The sequence below is a fragment of the Anomalospiza imberbis genome, chromosome 8 (genome assembly GCF_031753505.1).
Source record: "Anomalospiza imberbis isolate Cuckoo-Finch-1a 21T00152 chromosome 8, ASM3175350v1, whole genome shotgun sequence".
NCBI classification, from domain to species: domain Eukaryota; kingdom Metazoa; phylum Chordata; class Aves; order Passeriformes; family Viduidae; genus Anomalospiza; species Anomalospiza imberbis.
The window spans coordinates 26553665-26581335 of record NC_089688.1 but is presented as its reverse complement, the minus strand read 5'-3'; the positions used below and the strand labels follow the sequence as shown (position 1 = coordinate 26581335).

Sequence of the window (27671 nt, the reverse complement as noted above, 5' to 3'; positions counted from 1 at the left end):
CTCATATCTCTTATCTGCCTCTGGGTAACAACCCCGACTACCAAGGTATTCAGTATTTCTATTGCCAGATTTTACCAATTTTTGTGGTTTGGGACAGGAGTGATTCTGAGCTGGCAAGTTTTTTCAACACCTCCTCTATCAGAAAAGGAATCCTTTCTCTCCCCTTTCACAGCTGTCACAGGTGACTGAACTGGGGAAAACAAACCCACCATTTTTCAGTTCAACTAATTTAACCTAATCCAAACTGATTGAGAAGTAAAAATCCTACAGTATTAGTCAGGATCAGTCCACGTACCTATATTTATTTCCATCAGACAAAACAGAAGCAAGCATTTGAAACCTCTTCAAATATTTTACATGGCATTAAGTTACACCTGAGCATCCTTTCGTCATTTACTCCAAGTTTTCTACTGATATAATAATGTATAGGAGTGAAAGCATATTAAAACTGGGGTTACCGAGTTAAAAACAACAATATCTCATGTTCAGTGTCTGGTAAGTACCCAAACCTACAGTTGATTTTGAAAGCTGCACATTCCAAGAAGCTCAATACCAGCTAAAGCTTTTGCACTCACTGCTTGCACCCGTATCTACATGTATATAAGCACAGGTATAAATGAAGATTTTTAATGAGAAAAAGAGAATGTGATATTTATTATTGAAACAACACAATAAATAATGTATTTTAAAAATCCTAGCATCCACTTATTTAAAAGAAATTAGGTGACTCCTTTATGTTGCTATTTCTTTATATTTTTCAAGAAAGGAATGAGGAACTGTAAAAGGTACAGAGGTAATAATTTCAAGTTGGACTACAGAAAAGGATTTTGATTACCTAAAAAACTACACAAGAGGCCTTCAGCAGACAAGTTTTTCTTCCATTTAAATAGTGGTCATTTGGAAGAAAAAGCCCAAAGTTGACAAATGGTTGAAGGTATCATTTAGCTCCTTGAGATGAGAACATGTCTCTTTCACAAAGTTTGGAAAAAAGATCAGTCACAGCAAGTGCTCACATGAACCAGTTATTTAAACATTCTTTAAAAAGTGAAAATAAAATATTTTATCTCATCCCTACACATAAGATATTCTGTTATAAGTAAAGCTTCTTATCACAACTGCCCTTTTATGTCTGAATTCACACATTTTTTTCTTGAAATGTAAAAGTGGCAGCACCTTAAGAGAAATAAAATGAGAACCTTAACAGTTGCACAGGACTTCATTTACAATCATGACATACAGACTGTGAAACTCTTCTCCCGAAAATAATCTTCTCCATAAATTAATTACTCACGTATAAAATCCCTTATTTTGGAATCTCCCCTTTCTATCACATATAAATGTGAAGACTAATGTCCTTTAAATTTAAGTCTTCACATAGACATCAGAGCTGTTATACACCATTCTTGTGTCTTCAGATAACGTATCCTGTGTCTAATTTCCTTCACATATGAATTAAAGTCTATTACAGAGTTTGAAACTTACTGAACATGTTTAAAATACTCTATAAGATTGGGGTTATGGGGTCTGTGTTTTGAAAGTCCTTGTACAAGGTAAGTCTCCAAGTCTTTATTTTTTCTGTCCTTAGTGGAGCTGAGCCTATACTGAGTGTGGAAGACACAAAAAAAAAAAATCAGAACATTGTTCTAATCCATTTCCTTATTTAGTAACACAATTATCAAATAAACATTTAAACCCTTTTTTCTTTCATTAGCAAAATAGTTTGGATTCTGTCTGGCCAGAAGAGAAAACATGACCGATAGGAAAACTTTCAGCTAACATCTAACTCAAAAAATACAAGACTTGGACAACAAATTTTAGAAAGAAAATAAATATTCTCCTTTCAGATAGAATGTCAAATAAGTTTCATCCCAAAAAGCAATGTTAACAGGTGGGTCAAAGACTCCTAAATAAAGCATTGCCTTCACAGTTTTTGGTAGTCTATCGGGATCCTCACTGTAGTACACAGAACAACAATACGGGTACAAGATTTTAAAAAAGCCTCAGGATTATCAAGCTTTCATTCATTAAAAGAGGTGGATAGCACTCTGCATCCTAGTACAACATGCATTATGAAAGCACACTCTTATTACTACAACTTGTGTTTTTGGTACAAGGAGAGAAAATCTGGTTAAAGGAGGAATCACACAAGGAAGCTGAGTGGGATACTGCCTAATTCTGAGAGCGCACTTTCATTTGTTTTGCCTGCCAGTGTTGATTTAATTATACTGCATTATTATCAAAGCTGCATTATGTACTTTTTTATTCCTTTTACATGTGTTTGAGGTGAAGACCTTGGCTTTGTCGGCAAACAGCGTGTTTCAAGTTATTTCTTAAGTACTAAATAATAAAGAAAAGAGAAGAAAAGATTTTTTTTGAGATAGCAGACAGTGATCACAAGTTAAAGGGTTAAATGTAAGATCTCCAAGAAACATTTTGAAGTTGATTAAGACCCCAGCTTTGCATTAAACAGTATCACTTCCACATGAGTTGTTGCTAATGCTGTTAAGGAGCAGCTTGAGAAGCCCAGTGTGCCAGTGACCTCCTTCACCCTCCAGCCACCCACTAGGGCTTCTTGATTAGCATCCTACCTGGTTCTCTGAGGAATTCCCGTCATCCCCTAGGAGTTCATTCCGCACCTCATCACTGTAGGCGATTCGTGACCTTTTCTGTAAAACAAAAAGAAAAAAGGGTTAGGAAGTAAAGCTCCGAAGCCATTGGTATCAAGGCTGATCATCTTAAACCTCGAGAGCCCCCTAATGGATACCTATTTGATTAAAAAAAAAATCTGCAAGTGAAAGTTATTACAAAGTTCTTCAACTGCTGTACTTTAACAAATCTGCACGGCAAAACTATAGTATTTCTAAGACAGTTACACCCTCAACACTGCAGCAATGAAAGCAGCTTCTGTGAAGCTCGAGATATGTAACATGTGAGGCAATACACACTAATAGCAGAAGCATTGAAAAAATGCCAGTGCAGGAACCAAATGCATTTTTCTGAATAACACTTAAGCAGGTCAAAGAACGCAACGTAACAGCGATGGCAGCAATGCCACTAGACAGGAAAGGAAGACTCAGCTTTTCCCATATTAAAAAAAAACCCAAAAACCAAACTTGAACAACACATATGTGACATATCTGATCACATTTAAAGATGTGAAAAATTAACAAGTATTTTCTATGCTGCTAAGGTTGCTGGGAAAGGATCAGAAATTAAAGGGCAAAAGAAAGGAAAGAAAAACACCACAAGGAAACATTGATTTTTCAGCAGTTCATGGAAACACCACAAAACTGAGACAGTCATCCATGGGATCGTCATGACAGACAGGATATTAAGTAAACTCACAGCTTATGAGCATCAGATTTGCTCTTGAACTAATAATTATGTTGATTCTAAACCAGATCAAGCGCCAAGCACTGGAAAGCAAATGTGTGATGATTAGCAAGGTAGCACAGGATTCAACGGAGCAATAGGGAAGTCCACAATGAGAACATCAGCCCAGCTTTCAATTTCTCTGTTAGCCAAATAACAGGTTATTACTCAGTTAATATTCCCACACTTATCATTAAAGGAGGGATTGAATTTTGAACATATTGCCTAATTTTTTTTTTCTTTTTGAGAGTAGTTATGGTAATTTTTACACCTCATCAGAGGAAGAAACCCAAGAGTAACAAAAACTAAGCTGTAGGGCCCTTCCTTTATTAATGGGGGCTTCCCTCACATCCTGCCATGATAGTGACTACCCGTTGGAACTCAGAAAAAAATTAATCCCTCTTCAAACCTTCCCTGCTTGGGCCATCATGCCAAAACTTGTGCTTGGGACTGAGGCACCGGAAAAAGCTGCTAGAAATTATACTGAGCACAGGGAAATTCTTCATCTTAGTAACAAGGAGTTTTGGAAGTGGGTCACCCTTTGTGCAAGGGACCTAGCAGCGATGTAAGCCTTGTATGGGTCACCTCAGAGCAAAACATTTTAGCTCTTTATGCTGTTTAGCTCTCCTTTATTGCCAACATGATCACTGCAATGTTTACACATTTGTGATTCACTTGCCATCAGATCCTAAAGCTACAGATGTAAGCAGGAAGGACAAAGCCTTGGACCACGGACCCACAGCAAGAGGTGAATTATGCCAAATCTTTTGGAGATCTCAGCTGTCACAGTTTCATACTAACCAAGCTAAAGTAGTCTACAGCATTAAAGGAAATGAGAACCTTTAAACAGGCTGTGGTATCAGAGCTGCCTGTTTAAATTATTCATTTCATCACTATGGGGGACTAAAACACTCCACAGTATGCAAGAATATCATATGGAGATAGGTTTTGTTTTTCTCTTTTCTCACCAAAAAGCCAACAAATTGGCATAGATTGCTCAATTACATTATTTTCCTATTTTCATTTGATACACATCAAGGAAGGAAATTACAAATATATACCAATAAATATCTAATCATCTTTTCTGATTAAAATTCAATCTTAAGATCTCATTTGAGGTCTAGTAGTTCAACTGTACAGTTTCTCCCAATTTCACAAAATGACTCAGCCCCATTGATTCTGTTAGTGTTGAGTGTATTTATCATTATTAGACTGAGATGAGGAGCATGATGCTTCATGAGCTTGTTCTTTAGTGAACAAGCTTCCTAATAATATGTAGGGACTGAAATGGTCCTTGATCACACATCATTTATTTGAAAGATATAACTGGACAATATTCTCATTCTTAAGAGCCTGCATGGGAGAAAGGAAAAAGAATACACTTCATGGGAAAGAAATAAATCTTAATAGCAATATAATTTTTAGAGGCCCTTTATAATCCTTTATTATTATCGCCAGTGAACTTAATAAATATATTTGTATCATTGTTCTTTTATTGCAATAATCTGTCATGATCTGAAAATCAGAGATTTTATTAAAAGAAATAATGCTTTGGCTACAATTAGGTAGAACTCTTTGCCATAATCAATAAATAATTTGATACTACTTTTGATCACAGTTTCACTACCAAATGAATCAATAATATAAAAGGAAAGGTCTTTGAAGTAAAGTGTTCATTTATTCTTTCAGGATTTGTCCAAAATATCAATATCTTGAAATACTATTCTTATTTTTAATAAAGTATTATTGGCTAACATTTTTAAATGTGGCTTTAAAGCTCCAGACAAGTTCAGCTTGTCTGAATAATTAAGTTTTTTTTTTTTTTTTTTTAGTTCATAACCATCAGCTGTTTATAAATATCTACTTTAGCCAAATGCAAGAATGATAGTTTGAGCTGGAAATGTCACACACTGCTACATTTTGAAGGAACCCAATTCATAATGCATTTTATAAATAGTTAATGACTTCTATACATAAGCTAACCAGGCAAATCAAGAAATTGTCAACATTTTTAGTCTTAGTTGTCAGTTACCACTGTCTACTGGTACTTTATATGTATGTTTCTAGAAAAGACAGAAGCTTTACAGAGTTTGTAATCCAAGGCATTTCTGGGCAGCTCAACATAGGTTTAAGAGGTTCTGTGTGCAGTTTTTTGTCTGCAAAGCTCTGTCACATATAGAAGTTTTCCTTGTATTTTATATTTCTTGTATATATCCAGACAAAAAGTCTAAGCACACAAGTGTGCTCAGTGAATGTGTTTGCAGTTGAGCATAGCCCAAACACAGAGACACAAAAGGGTTAAGCTACTTTCTCCAAGAACTTCAGCACTCAGAAAGTTTCAGGGGCTGTTTTAAATGTACTGCAGTACCCAGACCTTCTGACAAGGAACAGTTTCTGATTCCAGGCAGATCTCTCTTGGTTTATGAACAGGATTTTTGCATACTGATTGGGTGATTTCCTTAAAGCCCTGTTCAAACAGATACACTTGCTCAGTTCTGTCTGGCAATTTGGCTTTAAACAATCTGTCTACTTGACCCAAGCCTTAACATTTCCCAATAGAACTGAATGTGTTCATAGGCAAGCCCAGCTAAATTAGAATTGAAATGAATTAACTCAGCTTAAACTAATTAAGATCTGTGATCTGCAGTACCACCTCCCTGTATGATTCTACATGTGAAGCAGGGTACACGTAACCACACCGTAAGAATTCTGCTGTACCACTAATCTGAGCATACCAATGAAGTTCTTCTATTACTAAAGCATATGAGAAGTTAATTTCCATGGCCTACACATGGCAAAGCAATTGCTTAAATTGCCTCACCTGGGAATTTAATACAATGTTATCATCAGACCAGCCACACTGTAAATAGATTTATAATGCTTTCCATGTGCTAGGCTAGGTTGCATATGAATTAAGTAATGATCTGGTATTACAATACAATCAGCTAGTTCCCACACCTGGCAGACAGGATATTTTGCTAAATTACTACCTATACAGATACATCACAACATAAAAACAGAGAAGGTAATGGGAAGAGAAACAATCTACATGGTGTATGACCGAATTTTACACGGTAACCAAATAAGATGTAGATAGAAAGAGGTATCCAAAATAATCTATTTCCAACATCTGCACAACAGAACACATACTTATTCATTTCTATTCAATTTTGGCCTAATTTTCCGCATTCTATACCTTAATTACCATCCACATTCTGAAATGTTCCCATTAGTGAAGGCCAGAACTAGCCAGTGCCCCCTCACTCCAATGCACTTCCAGCAATCAGCCAAATAATTGATATAAAGTATTGTACATTTTCATACATGAACTAAAGAATAGCTTTCCCCCTCCTAAATGCTAAGCAGCCCCCGAACAGATGAGCAAATGTAGGTGCATCTCAGACAAAAGACCCAACAGATCCTTTTATCCCAACCTTTCAATTTTTCAGGCTCAATATTTTAAGAACAGATTAAACAGATTTTTTTCTGGTGAAATATGCGTAAACAACAAAAAGGTTTATTCACCCACAAACATCTGTTTTCATACTTTGCAAAATCTATTAGAATTCCCAAGTATATATAAATGTTTTTAAAAATCTCCAGGCACCTGTTTCACAGTTTGGCCCTGCTCTAAATGTAAATAAATACTTGAGTTTAACATAACCAGAAATAATTTGTGGGGATATATTAGATTTCATTTTGTGTTCTTCGACAGTAGTCACTTCTGCCATTTACTAAAAACAAGGTGAAAAAAGTGACCTGATCCCCAAATGGACAGCTAAATACTGCAGAATATACTCTTTCATCTCTGCCTTTTGGAATAGGTATTTAAGTATTTTTTGCTGAGCACAAATGGAAAAGATACAGTTGAACAAATTTAGAGGAAAAGTGGCCCTATTTAACAATCTCTTCTATTAAAGCAGAAACCCAAACTGATTTCTTACTAAACAAGAGAAATTAGAATTTCTTTCCAATTTGAAACCTTGTGTTCAAACTTCAGTTTTCAAAACTTATACTTAATTTCCATTTTCAAAACGATATTTCTCTGTAAAGGTGATCGAGGAACAATTGACTAGACACTTCAGACTGAAATTCCAAAGGGGTTTCCTGTTCCTGAGTAGCTGAGTTTTTAGCAACTGGGTGCGTGAAGCAGGAAAACTGTGCTAGTATACAACCTGATGCAATGCAGGACTTCCAAGCATTTCCTTAAGAAAAACTGAGAACAAAACCCAAATGAATACATTCCTGTCTGAAAGTAAATAAAAACTATTCCACAAATTCACTGAAACTTCTGATTGAAAGAATCAATTTAACAGTACATGTCAGCTGGCAAAAGTCAATGTCTCAGCCACCCCCAGTGCTGCCTCCCTCCCTGCACACGCAGAGAAGAGGCTGCAGGCAACTCCAAAAGAGAAACAACTCAAACCCCGTGTTCTGCCACTCTGCCAAATGTCAGCAGCTTCCTGCAACAGCACAGAGAAATCAAACACCAAATGCTAATGTGAAATTAATGCAGAGATACTATCATCCATCTTAAATAGATGTCACAGGTCTATAAATCTTCCTTTCAATAATCCTCATCAAACACACTTTTAGTTTCATTACGGGGTGAGGGCAGGGAGGAAGGTCAAGCAAACCCCCATGAGGACACAACACATTTTATTATGTTGATGGTGAAAAATGCAGCTTCTGCCCACAAAACTACTTCCACCTCAAACTCATGACCAGTGGATCATGTATGTCACCAACAAGGCAGATGCTTAAACTGCTATATTGCACCTGCTGTGGGTAGAGAAGGAAACAGGTGACCTGAAAGAGAACTGAGATTCACTGTTTTGTGGATTTATGGAGTAACAGAGGACGATTCCTATTGTGGAAAAGACAGATCTATTTAGAAAAGCAGCTTTTATTAACCTGAACTCAAACTTCTAAACTTAATAACACAGAAAGATTTTTCAAAATTCAAAAGGTTGGAAATAACTGACCTCTGCCTCATTCTGTTTTTAGAGAATGCTCAAATATTCACTATGATCACTATGGAAATCTATGGAAACATCTAAAGAAATGTAATATAATGCAATACAACATTTATAAATCCAAGCATAGAAAATTTCAGGTGAGTACTGCTTGGGCTTGAATAGTACTCTCCAAACATAAAAAGGAATAACTCCTCTTAGCCTGGCATGTAAATCAATTTTATTTTTCTTTTTATTATAACCACTCATCTTTGCTTGTTTGAATTACCACATACTAATTGCAAACCTTGGTCCCTCCACATATAGTATTTTATACTTTCATCAGAATTTAGTTTCTCCAAGGTGCCTTTAGTGCTAGGCTGTTCTGCACAGCAGTTTGTCTGCCTTTTTACTCATGTGCCATAATCTCAAAATGTGCTAGGCATCAGCTACTGCAGGAAGGAAGACTGGGTATATCTGCAAATTTAACTGTAACATCTCTATAGGCCAACAGTGATGCATGACCTCTGCACTGCTGACTTGCAGTTATTCCACTGTCCACTGTTACCCACAGCTCACAGTCTGCTCCTGTAATGTGCTTTTCAGTACTCTAATTTCAGTATTTCGTCCAACCCCCTTCTATGGATTCCTTCAAATGACCATTATTAAACTATCTTCTTTCATTACAAAGCCCACCTTTTCACATCTACTTAGCTGGCTGAGTTAACCAACTTCTCTATTCAGTCAGTGGAAATTCCTTTAAATTGTGCATGAGATCACACAAATTCATTCCTTCTCAGATCCACCTTCCTGAAAAGACTGTTGCTTCCTTGTAACCACCTTGTGCATGTTCAAGGACCAGTCTGATAATTTAGATTGTTGAATTAAAAGCTGGTTCTTGTGCCTTTTGGTTTGATACATATAGCACACATATATTGGCTAATTTGCTGACAAAGGTTTTGCAGCTTGCAGACCCTTCTTTACTATGGCCATTTCTGTCATCAGTGCTGGAATAAAAGGCAAGAGCAAGGCTGGAGAGGGGGGAACATCCTCACTTCCCAACTCAGACAACAGTTCGATAACAAAGATACCTCAGGTGAAAGACCACACCTGATGCAGGTTCAAAGTAATCTACACATTGACAATCAATTTGGGTGTAGGGGGACTAAGTGGGCTAAATTCTGCTCTTTGGAGCATAGGTTCATAATTGGTCTTGAAGTGAAAAAGGACACGTCCAGACTGTGGCCTCAAAAAACCCCATCTGCATGCAAAGAATAGGAACAGCCAAAAACAAGCCAGTATTCTTGATTGATAAATTAATCCTTAATTCATGTTCAGGCTAACCTGCAGAAATATTTAAGGATGCCAATATGATCACTTTAAAAATTAATTTACTATGTCAAATCCGAGAAGACTCACACCCCTAAAACAGATTTTAAAAGTCATGTGAGGCATTGGAAGTCAGTCACTAATATCATACAGGCTGCTGTTTTTCTACAGAAGCCTCTGTGAGATCTGAATAATTTCAATTTAAAGACCAACAGAACTAGGCTACAAAAATAAGCTTATTTTGATAACGGTTTAACTACAGCAGGTCTTTGAAATATAACATATACATGTAAGAATTACAAATTTCTCTGCAAAACTACCTTTTAGGGAAAATTGTTAAAGATAATGGTGGAACAGAGAACTCCCAGTGCCTTTTAAAAGCACACTACAAAGCTTATGTTTCTTTTATGAAATCTTTATTGGTCATCTCAACTCATCTCCTTGCTGTAATGACCTAAGCCATATAGTTAGGTGGTTTCTTTTATTACTATGAGCTTGGTTTTGTGCCTTTATTAAAAAAGTCTATTTTACTACACAGCTTCATTTATCCAACTAATGCTATTTAGAAGACAAGGAGCAACACACATCACAATTGTGTAGTTCAGACTGCGTGTAATTAACATAAATGTTTTCTAAACCTTGGAGATGGAAGATAAACTCCAGTGTGTTGGACCAACAGACAGATGAGCTGAGAAAATAAAAATATGGAGCCATTTTCCTCCAAGGGAGGAAGTTTAATAAGAATGCCAGTTTTTAAAGAGTGCTCTCAAAGATAGCAAATCAGGGAGGAAAAAAATCTTAAGGAGGCTCAATATTTTCTAACTAATTAGTTCACACTAATTAGCTCATGGTGAAGGATGATAAACATCTCAGATAAACCAAAACATTAAATGTTCATTAAAATACCTTTGTTTTGGCCAGTATCTCCATCTGGAGCCCAGGTTCCCATTGCTAACAGTAACAAGACACCTGCTGGTAACATTCCACCAGCTCCTTCCTTTCCCAGAAAAAAAAAAAAAAAAAAAAAAAAAAAAATCTCCAAGTTTCACTTCCTTCCTCTATTTGCTACTTAATTGCCTTTATCAGCCTGTACCTAACTGTAAATGGGCTGAACCAGTTGCCATTTTTGAACACTACCATCACCTCTTCCAGCTCTCCTACTCCCTGGATTTCTAACAGTAGGCAAAGCCCAGGAAAGATGGTATTTTTTAGGCTTTCCAATGAAAAGTACAATTGTGCTACAGAGCTCAGTTCTCGTAATAAATTATACATTTTGTCCACTGTGAAGTGTAAGTGTAAAAGCCAAAATGAAACTATGAAGGCAGATCTCATTTCAGACATCCAGAATGAGGGCAGGGAGAATGAGATGTTTCTAAGGCAGTTGAATTGTCCCACCTCCATTTGTGCTACTGTGATAGGATCTATTTTAAATCAAAGAAACTTCACCAAACCTTTCCAAAAATACTTTTTAGTCCATAAAAATATATTTTTGGACACTGTCCTTTTTTTACTGAACACACACTCTCAGTAGCATCTTTCCAGTCATGTATCCATGTTTTTTAATTTCTGAAAATAGTACACAGAATAAGAAATTTTCAGTTAACCCCTAAGAATATTAATCACAATGTGAAGAACCCTATTCCATGAGAGTAGCATATGATAATTTCTGACTTCAACATTAAATAAAATAATGCTTGATGCAAAGAACAATTAAATAGACACATTGTGTAATTACGGTGGTTTGCATACAAATACACCCACGAGGCACTCATTCTGTGTACTTCACTGTAAACACTCTGAACTATAAGCACATTAGCTCAAATTATTGATTAACGAAAAGGAAAATGAAAAATACTTTGTGTATAACATAGCCTTATCAAAACTAATTTTTGGATCTTGCTGTTCATGCTTCCTGAATTTATTATTTTTGTACGGACATGATTTAGCTGAGATTCCTTTCCTTCCTTCCAGAACATAGGTACTTGCAGACAGACATGTTGCATTGCTTGAAAAAGATAAATAATGTCTGAGTTTAGTAATTTTAGTAGTTAAGTGGCCACAATTTGGCTTTGAAGTTTGCAGCAGATTGATGGGGTAGTAAATCTGTACTTTCACTGCTCCCCACCAGGCACTACTGGGATAGCACCAGTTGTTTCATGCTGTGTTAAATCAATAGCTAATATGGCAAAATACTAGCCCGATGTTCAGACATGGCATTTTCTAGTTTTATCACAAGCTGATGATGAGCAGTTCTTGCTTTGCACTACCTGAGATAAAAGTCAGTTACTAATCCACTACGTCTAATTTATTGAAAAACCACTACCACTAATTTATCAACCTAAAGTCCTCCTCCTTTTTATAATGCCTCTCCATTTTTCAGTCTCCCCATCCAGTGAAATTATTAAAATATTCATTCCTAAGGAGATGAAAAAAATATTATAATAATACACACAGCTATATGAAAAATAATAAACCAACCCACTCCTTACTTGGTTTATTTCTTTAGAGCTCAAGTCCTAAGCCTAATAAAACAGCGTAAGGCAAAGGCAGTCTACTTATAGAAAATATTGGTATTTACACATATTTATTATTTAAAGTACCTCTCTGATAGACAAGCTTGATCTAACTTGTTGTTCTTTCCTGTTACCTCTGGCATAGTCAGGAATTCTGCCTCCAAGTGGACCAGCATACCACACGAAAAATAATGAGCAACACCAATACTGGCAGCAGCTCATTTCACACTAAATACTGATGTCCAAACTCTAAAAATTCACTGAGTATTTCTGTTTTGTCCTTGTTACTATGTTGTGACCAACAATGCTTACACATTTCTATTGATCTTGTTTATAGCTGCCTAGATTTTTCTCTGTCAAGACAATGCAGTGTGAACCTTAAGGAAAGTCTCACTTGATGTACGACTGCATAAAGGCTGTTATCACAGTCAAAGCTTCAATTAGTCCAGAACTTGTACTGCCTCCTATAGTGGCCATTAATGGATAATAAGGGGAAATCTTAAGAAACAGAGCAAAGATGGAATTATTCTCATTTCAGTAAATGCTGCCTGTTTCTGTTAATCAGCAGTTCAGGGAGTTTGAGGTGTAGCTAAGAGCTTCACACTTAATAATAAACCTTGGTGCTTACTGCTTAAATAATACTTTTATTTAAATAGCAATTGAAGAACAGCATTCATGCACAAAAAGAAAGATGTTCAGATCTCAGTATTGGGACAAAGATTAAATTCAAAAGTTATCCCACTTTTCACTTGAAAAAACTGGAGCGAAATTCCAAACAAAAATGCTAACAATTAAAGTATCAAAAGCCATTAATTTGTATCACAGAGTGTTGCAACATCTCTTCCATGGAGCACATTTTGGCAATAAGAATTTAATCCTGAGGATCTCATCTTTACACGATGAACTCCAGAGTAAGAGAAAGATTACCCAATGAATTACTTCCCACTTTCAGCCCATACAAGTCAGTTGCTCTCCCAGTCTCCTAACAAGCTATGGCAAATATTCAAATTATTCATATTAGAAAAATAGAACTATACTCCACAGTCATATTATATTTCTGCTCAGCTCCTTTGAAGTGCAAGAAAGGCCCAGTACCATTTGACCAAACATCTGTCCCTCCACCCCAGCAGCTGTTCTTGCATGGCACATTGTAGAAACTTCTGGTATAACAAAGCTGTTAGCATCAAACACAGATGATCTGATACAAAGCCAAACAAAGTTTGATAGCATATGGCAAACCTAATAGCATCAACACCAACTCATGAACCAGACATGCAAAACCAATGCGGAAAGAATACAAGGAACTAAAGGGAAAAAAATCCCGTTGTGTAGCACATCTCTGGGTTTCTGATTCCAGAGTATTCAAGGACAGACTCATTTATGCAATCATCTCAGGTTAAAATTTCAACTCAAAAGGAACTGTCACAAAGCTAGAGATTGATAACAACCATTCCACTAAAGTCTCAGATGTTAGACCTGCTATTCTCTCCCCATGGTTCAACAATTTTCCATCTCACACCTTTCACAGTTTGTATCTTCTTACCTCCACTTACCACATGCTGGCTCCAGTGACATCATACTTACCCTCTTCTAGCACAAAGTGTCAATGATCATATTTCCTTCCCTTTCCCACCACTCATTTTGCCATTTCCTACTGGCTCCCTCCCTCTGCTCAGATATTTGGTTCCTCTCCTAAATTCCCTCTTCCAAATCCCCACAGCATCATACACTGCACGATGAGCAGGAGTGGTCACCTGGAAGTCTCATTTGTCCATTACCACTGTCCACTGCTACTATGAGCAGTTCTATGGTTCTGCAGGACAGTGACAACCTTTATGACAGGATCACAATAGATTTCAAGGATTTCTGAAGTAGTGGCCTCACATAAAAAGTTTAGAACATTGTTGGGTGACAGCTTATACATTTTCCCTTAAAACAAGATGAATATACCTGATAATACAGGATCCTGCAGTAAATCACAAGACTGATACTTGAGCATTAACTCCAAAACATAAGTGATTCCACAGTTAAGCAGGAAAACGGGAAGCATAGTGCACACAGCTGACTAATATTTTTATTTAAGGATGAAAAATTATTATTGCACCTTAAAAAGTATTCTATCAGAAAGTGTTTGCTAGGCCATTGGGATTCCTAGTTTGTATTTCACATTTTGGATCTAAACACCTCATCAAAAAAGGCTATTTCAGTTATTTATTACATCCTGAAAGAATCATTGCAGGGGATCAGTAGGAAGCGGTATGTGTTTTCCTAAACAGTATTTCAATAGATGGCCCCTAAAACTGACACATTTGTTTGTATCACTCTGGGAAAAACAGTCGAGACCTTGTGGCTGGATTTCCTCCTCCAGTGTATTATGGATCAACTTTGACTAAACAGACAAAACCACAAAAGGACAGAAATCGCCACAAAGCCACAAACCAGATCCACGGAATAATTTATTTAACACTATCTGCTAGAGGGGGGAAGCACTCTAAGCCTCTCCCAGTCACTCTCCCATTTCATATAGAGGCATCCCTGATGTCAGTGTCCTGTTTTTCTCAGGGGCTGGATAGTCCCCATGGTTATTAAGAAGAAACTACCAGTCCACTATCTCAAAGAGAAAGGTGCGCATGCATATTTCTCCTTTGTCTGTTTGATTTACAGACCTGAGGAACATGGATTACTTCTGTTATCTGCACAAACAAGCACTCTAGAATCTTGGCATTCAGTCAACTTTTATCTTGGGGACCCCAAATTGTACTGTTAGGCAACACAGAGCACCTATCTCGACTGAATTGTCATACAAATAGATTTTTGTCAGATGTTCAATTTGTATTGGGGAGCATGCCAGCAAAAACAAAAGTCAGCAATTTAAAACAACAAACCAGCCCCTGTGCTGACAGGAACAAATTACTATATTCCAAATGAATAAGAATTACTGTAGATCACAGATCCTCAGTATGAGCACTACACAAAGGATGGAAAAATGTTCCTCAAATTAATTCTTTCTGGTAACTCTGTGCTCTGAAACAAAAAGAGGCTGAGCACAAAAAAAAAAAATACAACGCAAAATAATATAAATAAGTTTATAAAAGCACATAAAGAGGTACAATCAAAGAGGAATTAATTATTTAACAACTGGTAGTGCAAAGACAGGAGATGAGCAAAGACTCATTAGAGTTCAAAACTAAACTTTTGCAGTTGGTCAAACAGTGCAGCAGTGTGGTGTACTTCTAACAACTCCCAGATCTGCTTTCGAGGCAATGACCTTACGGAGCTGAGTGCACTGCGAGGTGATGCATGCATCTTTTCGGGCAAAGATAGAAGTAGCTGCAAAAACACAATACATTTTGTTAGCCCACCCTAGGAGCAAAACTTATTTCTGTTCTTCCACAAACCACACAGAAGGTCTAGCACAATCTTTTCAAAGAAATCTTCTGATCACTCTGTAATTATTCCTTTTCGAGTGACCCCATTCCATAACACACCATTTATGAAAAGACCTTGAAAACACTTTCCCTCTGAAACTTGGTAGTACACTACACAGACCTCAGCATTTGAACTAGGAATTATTTTTCTTTTATGGAGTATAGCTCTTAAAAAATAAGCCTTCATGTACAAGCTAATTGGAATCAAATTTGTCTAATTTTTTTTCTGTTTCTTTTTCTGCTGTTTGCAATGTTTTCGAGGGTTTGTTTTTGGTTTTTAACTCAGTTGAAAAACTCAGCATGTTCACTCAGTCTATCTCCTACTCTGACAAATAAAATGATTTCCAGTCTTGTCTTTCCAAATGCAATTTCTTACCTTAGAAATTATGATGCCAAAAAAGCAATGTGAAATAATAATGTAACATTGAGCACTGGTAGGCATAAAATGACATAAAAATCCCAGCACCCTAATGAAAAAAAAAATACCACCAATAAGTACACTGAGAAAAGTATGTACAAAAGCAAGCAAAAGAAATATTTATCTTCTGAAAGCCTTCTCCTGGAAAAATTTATAAAAAATGCCTGTATAATACACTTTTAGCAAACAAAGAATATTAGAAAAATAAAGCCGCAAGCAGAAAAATATTTTAATTTAATTTCTGTTGGATCATTCCATTATCTGTACCATGTGTATGGTGATCTTGAAACTACAGGGAAACCACCCCTTCCCATCATTTTAAGACATTTCAGAGAAACTTTTCACAAAACCAGCATAAAAAAGTTACCAGTGGAACAATAAAGGTCTATAACCCAACCTCTATCTAAATAAAGTAATTTCCATATGATATAAATGTACGGCATTAGTCAAATAATTAATACTAACTAAAATGGTGACAGCCTAGTTTTGTAGAAAATACACAGCAGCCACTTTGCAGTTTACTTTTAAAAACAGAGAAAGGATAAACAGGTTTCATTGAACTTTGAGCAGCTACAGATACTCAGCATCTCAGCCTTGGCCCTAAGACAACAGAATCAAGAAGGGTTTAGTGGAATAGTGCCATGATTAACCTAAAAGCTTGATGGCTGCTTTCCTATCTTACAGGAGTAAGTATAAATGTAGGATGTTCCACTCCTGACCTTTGTTCACTCAATCCTACATACATGTTGAGAGATCAGTGGGATGAGCAGCACACAGAGGTGATGCCAGCCCTTGTCCCTGCTTGTATTCGAGTCAACTCTCGGTATGACCACATTAGAGAACAAGTCTAGCAAGGGAACTATATATTTACAGATCAAAATGAGACAACATACATAATACAGACAATATACCTGCACAGATAAGTACATGTCATTCTAGTCCTGCTTACTAAACAGAAAATGAAAGAAAGCAAAACTAATGTAATTTTGAATGATGATTTCATTATTTCTCATGACATTAAATAAAACATTTGGCAGTGCAGAATTTTTTTCATATTGTTACAAAATTGATTTATAATTATGATGGTGATGGGGATTATTTGCTATTCAATCTATACCTGTTTGATTCACAATCAATACATGAACTTAAAAAAACCCTAACATGTCTTTAGAGTAGAAGCTGTGTGTTGTGGAAGACTATATAAACTGTATTGATGGAAGCTATACAATGTACAGAAGCACACGGCTACCTGCTTCCTGTGGTCATTGTCTTTTTCTCATACACTGGGAAAAATACCATTCTGCTAAGATCTGAAGTTTTAATACTTTCTTTGTGAGGTTATGACTCTTTTATGTGAAATTCAGAAGCTGAAGCATAAGTACACAAGATCTACCTGCATCTTTTGACTTGAATTTTGTAAAACTGGCATGGGACGAAACCCTTTGGTGAACAAATATATGAGGGAGATGGGAAGAGATTGATCAATTGATTACTTTTTAAACAGAAAATGTAAGAAAGCTCCTTCCCTGGCAAGATAGAACTTAATAATACAAACCCTTTCAAATCTCAGTGGCTGAAGTTCTTTCTAATGAGACTTGATTTAGGGAAAATATCAAACTTTTCTCACTGCACAGGGACAGCATTCCTATCATATTTTCCTATTGAATGAGCAGGAAATATATGAACACCAGCTATGTGGCTGCATCAATACACTCTTTGACACAGCAATTCATAGTGGAACGTGGCTGTAAGTCTAAAGATCAAGTACTTCAGTTTTAAAGTTTTAAAATTTAATTATTAGGAGCATAACATAGTAAAATAAAATACTGCCTTATTTTAAAAGAAGTACAACAACTGTGTTGTTGCATAAACCTGATATCATCAATGTGGGCATATCCTTTACTAGCAAAGCCAATGCAAAGGTCAGATACTGAAGTTCTTTGTGCAGAGAGGACATCTTTCTGACTCTGGCCACCAGGCCTGAGGGAGTTATTTGAGACCTACTGAATTACCAGTAACACAGTAATATTAGACAACACTGTTTCTCATTAACAGAAGTGCTAAGGGGGAAATAGTAGGCTTGCTCTGCAGTTACATAGCTATACTAAAAAAAATTAGCAGTCTGAGTGAACTGCATTGTCACACTCAGTAGACCACAAAATACTGCTTCACACAAAAAAACCCTGCACTACTAACAGAGCACTCTATTAAAAAATTGTATCTAATTGTATCTAAAAAGCAGTAATGGTTCACATGAATTCTTAAATTGCGTGTAATATTTACTGACAAATATGAGACTTTATACAATGCCCGAGAAGCACGTAACTATTTCAAACTCAGGTTTTGTCTTCGAACTTCCACAAACTGGTTAAAAAACTTTTCAAAATACCTCTTTCAACATAATCTCTTCATTTTCAGGTAATTTTCTAGGTGGCTGTTGCTTATATTGTAAGTGCTATGTTTTAAAAATAAATGTGAAGTGGTAATGGTCCGATTCCCAGCTGAATAAGTTATGTAGAAACAGTAACTCAAAAATGTACAGCTTAGCATTTGCACTATCTTTAAGTAGGCATCTAAATCCAAAATGTACAAACTTAAAAATATTTCCATTTACAGAGCTTTTCCTGAGAATGTTATTATTAAGTGAATGAGGAAGAGACATAGAAACAGATGGAGTTTGTTTGTATTCCCAAATAATAGTTATGGTATTTTCCCCACTTAAGTTATACTATTTCCAGAACTAGGATCACACCAGAACAAAGGAAGTCTTATTATTTTCTGCATAGGCTGAAGCTAAATATATTGATCTACCACTCCAAATAAACCAACACATGCCTGCTATATTCCCAAACTTTTGGTTGGAATAACAAGCACCACTTATCTAAGCAAAACTTTCACTGTTCTGAGAGCCAGGAAGCTCAGACACACTGTTTATACCTCACCTGGACACAACACCATAAAAGTGACTGCATCCCCTTCTGTGTCACATGCAGTCAGGAAAAAATAAAATTTATAAAGCTGATTTAGCCATACTAATTCAGACCAAAGGTCTATCCAGCCTAACCCGCAGTACCCAGGAAGTACCAATAATAGAAACCCAGAGAAGGGGTCAAAGTGACCCCTGTCTGGTACCCCCTCTTTCCTCACTCACCTTGTAGTGGACTACAAATCAGGCCCTTTCCAACTCTGACACCCTCTCCTCTTTTGCATTTTAATCTCTGATTAAATAAACTTATTTGATGCCACCTGACACATATTATGAGCAGTGGTGAAAAACTTCTTGACACTGCACCTTCTCTAAATGTCATTCCATTTACATAATCATCTCTCTATATAGCCCTTCCCTCTTAACCCTAGCTGAAAAATTTCTGTCCATTACCCAGTTCCTTGCATTGAGCTGCTCCAGAGCTTGTTCTGCTACTGCATTTTTGGGGAACAGGGAATTATAATCACACAAAAAGTCATAAAGGTACATAGGTGGAGAAATAGTTTGTCTCTATCTCTATTCCTTTCCTAGTAATTCCTTCTGTGCAATTTTCTTTTCCGAACACTATTCATTGAGTTTGGACTTCTTACTGTATTTTCCCCAAACAGTACCACTTGCCTGTCATTGGGAACATCAACTCAGAACTGTTCTCCTGATAGGTGCATTTCTTTCTATATATCAACAATATGCTTCACCTCTGAGTTTAATGCTTAACCAGTCAGGACACTAATCCTGAAATAATTCACTTAGCTCTTCCTTTTACTGTCCTGCATATTTTAGTACCACCAGTAGCTTCGTCAATTCTTTCCTTTTTTATATTAAGGCCACCTAAAAATATGCTGAACAACACAAATAGGAAGTTGTGGGACACTACTGATAAGCTTCCTCCACTGTGAAAATTGACCATTTCTTCTTACCCTTTTGTTACTTATTTTATGAAAGGTCTTCCCTAATGCCCCACACAGTAACTTAATTTTAAAAAAAAAAAAATCTGCTGAATGGAAATCTGTGAAATCTTCTCCACATGAAATAAACTTGTTAATTTTGCTTAATTAAAGAGAGGTTCAAAGTTGCACACATCAAGTAAAATGCAATGGTTGAATTAATTAAATGAATGGTATGAAGTGCAGCTGTCTCTTCTAGACACTGACTAGTATCTATTTCCATTAATATTTCCTTACAAATTCCTTTTCAGCCTCCGAACAGATTTGAGGCACACAGCCTCAAGATCTAGTGTATGAACGCATACAATTTTAAATTTATTTATCTTAAAGAGAACCTTTGCTGACACCTAGCAGATAAATGATTAATTGCACTTCTTACCATCTTTGTGGAGCCCCTACAGCTGATATTTTAGAGCCCAAAATGAAAAGCTTATCCAGATAGAAAATAGGTGGCACTCACATGCTTAAAATCCCCACACTTGCAAAGTAAACAGAAGCACCAGTTACAAGCATAATGAAGCATTTCCTAAAATTACATATTTGGCTACAGATATTCTCATTTGTATAATTTCTAACAGCTGCTCAACTCTTCGCAGATAATAGCCTTAAGACACAAAAATAAAAATCCATGCAATGGAGAAAACACTCTGTAACTTCAGAACCCTGATAACTTACTAGACAGCACACTTTGCCACCAAGACTACTAGAGAAGGACCTCCTTCTACCCATAGGATAAAGTCATCCAATTACATAGGATGAAACAAATTAAAGAAAGTGAAGGATTTTTTCATATAACCAATGTTATTTAGATTTATTTAACACGCTATCATTTTCCAGGGTCTGTGCACCCCCGCTCCTCCAACGGCTTTACAGGGAGTCTGGGAACAGGTCCAAAGTGAAGGATATTTTTTTGCCACCACTGGTTTTAAGTTCAGTTCTTACATTTTCACACTAGAGCAATGACAAAACAACAATAAAAAAAAAAACATTTCCACATTTGCATCCTGCTTCATCATTCTTTGAGTTTAGAGCAAAACAGTACAACTGACTCACCCTCCACAAAAGTTCTACTTTGAATTTTTAGTTTCCCTGATCTGGAGCCACAACTTTGATAACCAATTCCTGTTCTGATGATGCAGTTCTAGGTTGAAACACCACTTCTCACTCAGGAATCTCTCAGTCCCAATTGAGAAAGGCTGGAAGAGTATAGCAGTAACAACAGCACACACCTGCTTTGCCCCTGCACCCTTCTGCAGTGATCTTTTACTCACTCAGAGAAATAACATGAAGCTATCTGGGGTTTTGGTCCAACCTAATGTACTCATTCTTGTGGCAGGTGGGGATACACCAATGGGAAGCGTTTGACAGAGGTTTCAAATATTATGTACAACTCTACTGACTTCTCTAAGCTACCCCACCTCTCTCATTTTTAGCAACACATTCCTATAGGAAAATTTTACAACTCTTCTTTGCTAACTGAATCACCTGCAGTATAGATAATATCATCCTCAACAGTATGTTGTATAATTCTTTCTCCCAGCTATAACTTCAGTTCCACTTCAGTCTTGTTATCTGTCTACCCTGTAACACTATTAAAGAGGAAAAATCCCTTTTAGTAAAGATGGAATAAGAGGTGGAGTTTTAGTAGTAATTTTTTTCCAATAGAAGCTTTATAAGGACAAATGTTCTCAGGGATTGCAGAGTCATCTTGCATCATGCTACAGAAAAAGATGATCACTCCTCAAAGACTTTGTCCATGTAACATTACAGAATTTCTTACATTTCTTCTTTGCAACAACCAACACTTCAAAATCTTTGAGGTACTTCTGTCCCCTTCTTCAATGACTTAAGGATTAGCTTTGCTCTACACAAGTTTTCTGATTTCATTACTTCAGCTGGTATATTCACCTACCCAAAAGGCCTCTGGATATCCTGGTTGCTTGACCATACTGGAAATTCACATGAAAGAAAATATATCAATGAAATTCTCCAAATGGCAAGTGATTTTCTCTGAATTCACAGTTGTTCAAACCCTACCTTGCTAAGACTGAAACACGTTTCTTGTGACAAGATCATGTCAAAAGATAAAATTTCAAAAGCACTTATGTAATCTGAGAAAAAACAAGCCCTCCTTGAACCATGAAATGAGGTGCAGGTTTCTACGTATCTTCTTTTCACAGGTTACTCATGAGAATCTGAAAATCCCACCTGAAAAGACATAAGACTAGAATTTTTAAGAGGTCTAAGCTGCTCAGCACTGAAAGCCATTGAGGATTGAGCACTGACTCCTTCGGGGTCCTTTTTGAAAAAATCTCAACCTATATCTTTTAAGCTGCCACAGGTAAAAGCTTATAGGAGGTACAAACGATGGCTTGACAATGGGGAAAAAAAGATGATAAAGATGGCAATGGCAGTGGTCGGAGGTAATGCTTCTGCATGCTCCTGCAGACCGAGTGAGAAAGCTGCTTTTGATGGTGGCCTCAGAAGCAGCTTAATCGTCTGCACTGGGGCATGAAGCCTCTGCACTGTAGACTGCTGTAAAGGAGGAAGCAAATCAGGAGGAATGAAATGAAGGAAAACAAAAAAGCAGACTACCACCTAATCATGTCCTTGGTGGAAGAGAAACTCAGAGAATTATTGAGATGAGAAAAGTTTTAAGTCAGCACCTTTCCCCTAAATGCAAAGAAAAGATTTGAAGCTGATAAATACCACCTTACCAACGTACTGCATTTAGCTCCCTTCCCTTGGAGTCTCAACTAATAACTTTGTGAAGGGGCACAAAATTAAATGTTCTAGTAATGCCTGGCTTCCTCAAGCCCAATTTCACCACAAAACAGACACAGGAAATAAAAATCACCAAGATACCAATTTATAGTTCTAACTGGCCCACAAAAGGTATAGAAAAACTTTTCACTTTAAAGCAGTACTTCATATGAAGGTTGATTTCAAAGAAGAAGATTCAAACAACATTTTACAATTTCACCAAACTTTATATTTTTGAAAATGTTTTGGTCCGAAGCTTTGAAGCTTTATTCATTTTCTTGAGCTGAAAACCTCGTGAACCATTTAATTATTTTGGATTCACAACATAGAGTCAAACTTTGGTGCTACCTGTCATTTTATCCATTTCCCCCTCTCCTTACCAGTCTCCAGGAAGCAATGCAAGGACAAAATTAAATAAAATGTGTTTATATATTAAATAGTTTTAAATTGCATATAGTTTTAATTGTCCCACAGCTGCTGCAAGCTAAACTAGGATCACTGTATTCCATATACAGCAAATACTGCACATGCATCCACACACACACAAAAAGTATACATCTAGATCTTGCAATGACTTTGGGCAACACTAGAAAGTTTGCAAAATAGAGCAGCATTAAAGTAATGTGCAGTTTGGCTGAAGAACCAAAGACACTTTGAATGAAGACACTTCAATACAATTGCAATTTTTCTTGTATCATTATAATAGCTTACAGTTATAGAAATACCAGGTATGTTGACATATACTGAATTTTCTTCCTCAATCTTTCACATTTGTTCCATATTTGTAAATAAGCAATATGCCTCACTCCATTTTATATCTCACTGCTTTCTGATCCTTACTCACTGTCCCCACATGGAACACAAGTTTAACAACAGTGCAAATAGAGACAGTTGCTTGACCTTGCCTTTGTACCCAAAGAAGCTCCCTGTTGGTAGACCATGACTTCCACCAGTCCAGAGAACTCGCTCGTTACTGGAGTAAAAGCACAAGGCTCAAATGTACCACATCAAACATTCAGAGGAGAGGAACAACAAACTTGGGAAAGGGACTTCTTTACAGGGAAGCTGGGCCACAGTGAAAAGCTCAGATTTGGCCACTAACACCTGAAAGGATAACAAAAGGTCAATGATGCATTTATCTTCCTCTGGACACATCCTTTGTCCCCCAGTTACATCCACTGTGGAAGTCTTCAAGGTAAAAATACCTCTTTTAGATGCTCCATGTAAAGAAGAAAACCCCATGTTCCACAGCCATATCCATTGTATTCAAATGTGTCTAAATGTTAATGTATTTCCTCTCAAACACCATCCAACAGTTTACCAAACCATTAGGATCTGAGCAATAAAATCAATCAGCTGTCCAGCCAAACATCCACTAAAAGGGACAACAGCGCTGATATGATCCTTCCAGTCTGTCTGCCAAGTTTTCTACCACAAAGTGTGTGTGTGTTGGGATCACTGTGCTCTGTAACAAGGAGGGAGCAATGGTAAGAGGGACAACTGTCTCCTTTTAGCAGTCTTGTTTCTAGCTGAGGAGGTGGAAGGCTGAGCAGCTTTCCTTCCACTCCCAGCCATCTGTTAAAAACCTCAGTGAGGACAGTTCTGCATCAGTAATTATTATTGACAAGACAAAAGTGCTCTGACGCAATCTTTAAAACAGGATACTTCATTTTATCAGTCTAGAGAGGAACTTATTCTTTCACAGAGTTACTGACTAACAGCAGTCTGGATCACTCACCCCTCTCCCCAATATGCAGCACATTCTGTGCCAACCATCTCCCCCGAGTTTAACACTGTCATCTATGTTTTGCGGGGGAGAGGGGAAACCTGACCTCACGCAGCATTTTACTAGAAAAGCCTGGAAGTCATAGGGCACTAGTAAAAATACCAGAAAAATAAAATTAAGGAAAAGAGAGAAAAAAAAAATCCACAAGCAAAAACACAATAGAAACAATACTTTGTGTTCCTATTTTAAGTGCCTCTCTCAATGCTATATGCATAGCAGCTAAAGGCAAGCTGGAAACCAGCCAGGTCCTGGCTGCCAGCAAAAATTTTGTCACCTCCTTTGAACATCTGAAGTATGTTTACCCAATAGATTTCATTAAATTACACTTCCATTAGGAAGCATACAATGTTGATACTCATCTCAAAGATAAAAGGGATCGCTAAGAGGCATGTCATCCTGCTCCCCAGCTGATTGCTATTTCTGGGCCAATCAAGGAAAGGAGCCAGAACAATACTTAGTTAAAAAAATGCAGCATCTCCCCAAGGACTACATACTAAGAGACTGCAGCTCCATTATCAAAATGAGCATATCATTAATGACAATACACATAGAGTATGTTATTTTAATACAACTCATACACAACAAACAAGCTGTATTTGGGTCATTAGCTGAATTTGTAAAGCAGTATTTCCAAGGGTTAGAAACTCCTTATTGAGATATGAAGTTTATAGGTTGGGAGCAGGGAGAGAACAAATATTTTATATGATCCCAAAATACAGTGACTCTAATAACACTCTGGTTTGAAGTGCAATGTAGTAGCTAACAGAACAATAGGCTATTCAAACAGAAGTTCCCATTTTAAAGTAAAGCAGAAGTAATTTAAAACACCAGGCACTGTTTTGCTAAACATCTATGAGGGATAATGAAAGCAAAATGCCACTGATGCAGTTTATACTGTATGTACCACCTTTTAATTTATTATTAGAGTACAGTTAAAATAAAAGAGACTCAAAGCAAATTTTACAAACATTAAAAAAAATCTATAGAAAAAACAATGCTGATTTTAAGGCAAGACACTGGGGAGGGAGTAATATAGGAGAATCAAATAATTTATCCTATGGTAGGCTGAGCCTTTCCTAGTAGAGAGGAGGAGATATCTTTGTCTCTAAGCACTGCTGTTAGATGTATGATGTTTAGTGTGTTTCCTAATCTCCAATTCACATAACAGCAATAAAGGGAAGAGGACAAAACCAAACCCATACTAATTAAAACCTGAAGATACAGGAAAGGGCTGGGAGGTGTTAGCTCTTTACAGTCAAACTCTGCCTCATCGTCTTGTAGCAATCTGTGACTATTAATCTCTAAAAACACTCCTTGCTCAATATTCTGCAATCTAGACTTCAGCCAATCTCTTTCAACACACAGAAAACCTTTTGGTTTAGCCATATTTGACATATCATATGAACTCCAATTATCCATCTTTTTGCAGTTAATCATCTCACAATTACATTTCCTGCACTTATAAGCATCCAGCTGGGAACTGAGTTCTAATCTAGGAAATAAAAAAAAAAGGATTCAGGTTTCTAACAAATTACTTCTAATTAACCAGAACCTTTTCTAGTCATTCCAACCTAAAGACGCCTACAGCAAATGAAAGAATTTATTGTTTGCATTCCTAATAATACTTTAAAATTTCATTTCAATTTCCCAAATGAGTAACTTTCAGGAAATTTACTGCACTTATATCTACTTAAACAAACATTCTGTTAAGCAGGAAATGCACAGCAACACAAAACCTAGGGGAAGAAAAAGTGAGCTGGTACTACACTAAGCAGAAAAGCAGCTAAACAAAGCTAAAAACCCAGAATGCTAATTAATGGCAACTTCCAGAAGTGCACTGCAGCCATGGTACCCACACTCTGCCAGAGTTATTTGGAATCTCAAAACTATGATCCCAAATAACAGTTTAGAAATTAAAAGTTTGGGGTTTTTTTCAGGGAAAAAAAAAGGTCAGTTCTACTGATACAAGGCAGCAATTCATAATTACTGTACAAAGGAACTGGATTAAATGAAGCCACCTCTCTAGATAACTCAGGAAACTAAGTCAATGCCAGTTAAACAGCACATGAAAGAGCATTGTCCCACAACTTCCAGTGATTTCCCCAGGGAAAGATTTGGAATAAAAGCCATACAAAACATGCTTACTGCACAATTCGGAAGTGCTTGATACCACAGGGAGGTAACATGAGGTAAGAATCAAAAGTAACAGTTTCATTTACATTAAGTCATATCAATTTTCTCCAACTGTTTCGGAAAGTCAATGCAGCCATCTGACAGAATAGGATTGTTGCAAAGTAAATTATACCTTCCATGTTTTTTGGACAGTCAAATACCAGAGGGTTTTCTGTCAATTATATGGTATCACAAATGTACATCCCAAATCTGTCCATCTATCTAACAACAAGAAAACAATATACATCTGAAAAAACACTCTTCGGAGTTATCTTTAAGTAATACATAATATATAGGTCAGTCTAACTGCAGAAATATCTGCTCAAAAGGTTGGTGTTCATTAATGCAGTAAAGAAGTTTCCACAATACGAAACAGGGTTGCACTAATTGGCTGATTGATTTAATACCAAGTTAAAGTAGTTAATTATTCTGGAAAAGAGTTATTTTTAATGCATCTGAAGCCCTCCAAAACTATTAAATTTTATATGCCTGCACTAACCTCCCATTACTTTGACTTTCATTAAGTACTTCTGTAGGCACTTAGAGAACACCAAAATTTTTGGTACATTTTTGTTTTTATTTATAACAGAAGTGAGTTGCGACCGTGGACATTTTAACTCATTTATAACAAGGGAAAAACTACAAAACCAGTAGCAACATCCTTTACCACTGCTAAAATTTAGCATACTGTAATTCCTGCCATAACAGTAATAGCTTTGATTCCAGCACTCCAGCATCACAAACCAATTAATGCCCACCTCCCCTTCTGAAATTTCTGCATTTCTGGTTAACTTCTCTATCTGACACATGGAGTACATTCAATGATGTATGAGGAAGGGTTGGATTCCCCCTGATGAGATTCACAGATACATCCTCAGGTATTATAGAGAGAATATTCAAACCACTCTGCTGGAATTGTGTGAAACATCATGAGATTATCTACCAACACACTTCCAATATACCTGTGATAAAAGAAGACCTGCATGAAGCAGCAGCAAGAACACT

At 36.7% G+C, this 27671-nt stretch overlaps 1 protein-coding gene across 4 annotated transcripts in view; it reads right to left on the bottom strand.

Annotated features, from left to right (window-relative positions):
• VTI1A (vesicle transport through interaction with t-SNAREs 1A) overlaps positions 1 to 27671 on the bottom strand; it is a 259766-nt gene that overhangs the window by 206537 nt on the left and 25558 nt on the right. For all 4 annotated transcript variants that reach the window (XM_068198049.1, XM_068198050.1, XM_068198046.1 and 1 more), the window contains exon 4: positions 2589 to 2666. In XM_068198049.1, the coding sequence (XP_068054150.1) occupies positions 2589 to 2666 (78 nt within the window). The remainder of the gene's footprint in view (positions 1 to 2588; positions 2667 to 27671) is intronic.